This window comes from Myotis lucifugus, unplaced genomic scaffold (assembly GCF_000147115.1).
Source record: "Myotis lucifugus unplaced genomic scaffold, Myoluc2.0 scaffold_0, whole genome shotgun sequence".
Lineage (NCBI taxonomy): Eukaryota > Metazoa > Chordata > Mammalia > Chiroptera > Vespertilionidae > Myotis > Myotis lucifugus.
Genome location: NW_005871048.1, coordinates 44,380,611 through 44,384,252, shown reverse-complemented (window position 1 = coordinate 44,384,252; position 3,642 = coordinate 44,380,611). Strand labels below are relative to the sequence as shown.

Genomic DNA, 3,642 nt, shown 5'->3' with positions numbered 1-3,642 from the left:
AGCCCCAACTTCCCCGCCGCCCAGGCCCCCGCCGCCCACCGGGATGTGCGCCCACCAGGCTGTGCGCGGTGCTCCGAGCTGCTGGGTCTCACCAGGACCGCTCCTGGGGCGACGCAGGAACGCACAGGGCGGGGCGAGGCGGGCCGGAGTTGGCGCCGACGTGGGGCTGCCGCACGTGGGAGGCCGGGCCGGACCTGCCGCTGCCTCATCCGCCGCCGTTTTCTCTTCCGTTAGGCCGCCTCCCGGCTCCCCGGCGCCCCGCCTCGCCCACCCCCAAACCGGAGGACGACGCGCCCGCCGCAGCCGCCTCTCGGCGCTCCCATGATCGTCAAGTGCCTTTCGGCTGTGCGAGGCCTCCACAGGTACCTCCGGTGCGCGCGGTAACCTTGACCGTGGGCAGGGCGGGGTCTTGTGCCCTGGCCGCGGGGGCGCCCGACCCAGCGTTTGCCGACCGCACCCCTACGACGCTCCTCGGACCCCCCTCCCCCCCCCCGCAACCCGCTCGGTCTACCCGGGGGACACCTGCCGCCAGGAGGTGAGGGCCACCTTACCTGCTCCGCCCCTCGGGAGGCCATCCATTCCCCTTTGTTTGGAACTGCCTCCGCTGCAGTCCGCAAGGCTGGCCCAGCCTCGGCCCCAAAATGAGTGCAGTAAGATGGTCGGGATGAGAAAATCATTTGACTTTCGCCCCCACCCAGAAGTGCAGACCCGTCTTTAAAAGTGCCGCAGCTGTAGACTCAGGAAAAGCAATTTCCATTTGCCCCCCACACACACTTAGCATGCAAATCATGTAACGTCCACACACGATGAAACCTCTGTGGTTTTGCTGATTTCCGTCCATGCTAATATCCTTTTTATTTACCTCTTCCCCCATAAAACATTCGGCCTCTTGCCGGGGCAAATTGACTTGTCTCCAAATGGAGGGAATTATTGCTTGGACACGGTTTGGGGCAGCCTCAGCTGCTGTTTTGGATTGCTTCCTAGCTCCCTAACCCCACCCCTCTGCAACAGATCAGTAGCAAAAGGGGAAGAGAATGAAATTCTTTGCACCGATGCGCTGGATGGAGTGGTTTTCAGAAACAATGTCCTGCCTCCTCCATTCCCACATCTACCCTTGAACTGTAAGTCTGAATGAAGGTCCAACAGAAAAAAGGAAATTTGTGTTTCTTACTTGATACTTCTAAAACGCCTTGGAACAGACCAGTATTTAAGGTTTTTAACCGTTTTCTATTGTACATTGCCACTCATCTGTGTGTTGTTTAGTCCTTAGGGTTAGGATGCATCTGGGGACAATAATAATTTAAAAGATGATTTTGACCATATTTCAAGCTGTCCTTTAGTCTGCAGGCTGCAAGTGGTATAGCTGGCAAATAAAGCTATACTAACAGATGAAGATCTTCACATAATGCAGTGAGAGAAGAGAGAATAAATTTCATGTAAGACGGTGGTTTTCAAATTTTTTAGTCTCAAAGCTCTTTTACCTCTCAAAAATTACTCAGGACCTAAGAGCTTTTTATGTGAGTTGTATATTTACATTTTTACTACCAGTATATTAGAAATGAAAACTGGGAGATTTTTCAAGTATTTATTAGTTTATTTAAAAAAACTAATAAACTGATACATGGATAAATAACATTATTAATAAAAGTAACTATTTTCCAAAACTTGTCTAAAAAAAACAGAAGAGTGGCATTGTGGGGTTATTATTTCTTGTGGGGTTTTTCCCAGCTTTTTAAAATTGTTGAAAATAGGCATAACATAAAATTTACCATTTTAGCCCTGGCCAGTGTGGTTCAGTGGTTGGAGCACCAGCCTGGGGCACATACCTGGGTTGCAGATTCGATCCCTGTGCAGGAGGCATCCAAATGATGTGTGTCTCTCACGTAGATGTTTCTTTCTCTCTCTCTTTCTCTCTCCCCTCCCTCCCTCCCTTCCACTCACTCTAAAAATCAATGGAAAAAATATCTTTGGGTGAGGATTAACAACAAATTTTTTTTTTTTTACCATTTTAATCATTTTTTTAATGCACAATTTAGTGGCATTAAGTACATTCACATTTTTTTGTAACCATTACCATCATGTTTTTCCTAAGCTTTTTCAGCATCCCAAACTGAAACTATATCCATCTATACTAATAAAAGGGTAATATGCTAGTTAGACCGGATCGACTGGACATCTTCCAGACGTCCAACTTCCTTCCAGACAAAGCCAGGGTGGCGGGGGCCAAGGCAGAGGCAGTTAGGGGCAATCAGGCCGTTACAGGGGAGCAAGCAGTTAGGGGTGCAATCAGGCCGGTGCGGGGGAGCAAGCAGTTAGGGGTGTGATCATTCCGGGGCGGGGGAGCAAGCAGTTGGGCGATCAGGCCGGCAGGGGAGGGCAGTTGGGGATGACCAGAGCGGCAGGGGAAAGCAGTTGGGGGCAACCAGGCCAGCAGGGGAGGGCAGTTGGGAGCAATCAGGCCAGCAGGGGAGCAGTTAGGCGGCGATCAGGCAGGCAGGTAGACAGAGGTTTTAGGGGCGATCAGGCAGGCGAGCGGTTAGGAGCCAGGGGCGATCAGGCAGGCGAGCAGTTAGGAGCCAGCAGTCTCTGATTGTGAGAGGGATGTCCCAGATTAGAAATTGTGCAGGCTGGGCTGAGGGACACCACCCATGCATGAATTTTGTGCACCAGGCCTCTAGTTAAACAATAACTTCTCATTATCCCCTCTCCCATTTCCTAGTAACCACTATGTTTTTTGTGTATGAATTTGACTATTTTAGGTAACTCTTATAATATTTGTTTACTTGTGACTGACTTAATTCACTTAGCATAATATTTTTAAGGTTCATCCATATTTTAACATGCATCAGAATTTCCTTTTTAACACTGAATGATAGTCCACTTTATAGACAGTCCACATCTTGTTTGTCCATTCATCTGTCCATGGACATTTGGGTTGTTACCCCCTTTTGGCCATTTTGAATAATGCTGCTATGATCATTGGTGTGTGCATATCTGTTTGAGTCTGTTTTCAATCCCTTGGGATCTATACCTAGAAGTAGAATTACTGGATCATATGATAATTCTATGTTTAATATTTTGAGGAGCCACAATACTGTTTTCCATCACATCTGTATCATTTTATATTCCAATTGACAATGCACAAGGATTCCGATTTCTCCATATCTTCACCAACATTTGTGGGTGTGTGTGTGTGTGTGTGTGTGTGTGTGTGTGTGTGTGTGTGTTTTGTTGGTTTGTTTTTTATAAGAAACATCCTAGGAGTGGTGTTCTTTTGCACTTTGGCAAAACAAATGTGTGACTTAATAGAGAATAGCTGGATTCTTACATCTGCTTCTGCATTTAATCTGTTGCACTGCTTGTTTTGGCTTAAGAAGATGAAGAAAATCCCATCTTTCACTCACGTATTTGGGAAAAAAGAATATTTTAACAGCTATTTTATTTTATTTTATTTTTTTAAATATATTTTTTATTGCCAGAACTGATTTGGCTCAGTGGATAGAGCGTCGGCCTGCGGACTCAAGGGTCCCAGGTTCGATTCCAGTCGGGGGCATGTACCTTGGTTGCGGGCACATCCCCAGTGGGGGGCGTGCAGGAGGCAGCTGATCGATGTTTCTCTCTCATCGATGTTTCTAACTCTCT

General features: G+C 47.7%; 1 protein-coding gene across 12 annotated transcripts in view; it reads left to right on the top strand.

The window, feature by feature from the left end:
• The first annotated feature begins 157 nt into the window (after positions 1–157).
• Positions 158–3,642, top strand: part of NLN (neurolysin) — a 73,709-nt gene continuing 70,224 nt past the window's right edge. For 10 of the 12 annotated variants that reach the window (XM_023751372.1, XM_023751382.1, XM_023751369.1 and 7 more), the window contains exon 1: positions 158–362. In XM_023751372.1, coding sequence (XP_023607140.1) covers positions 322–362 — 41 coding nt within the window. In that variant the 5' untranslated portion in view covers positions 158–321. Of the gene's footprint in view, positions 363–1,011; positions 1,122–3,642 lie in introns of all 12 variants that reach the window. The other 2 variants (XM_023751375.1, XM_006081398.3) reach the window with 2 other exon arrangements.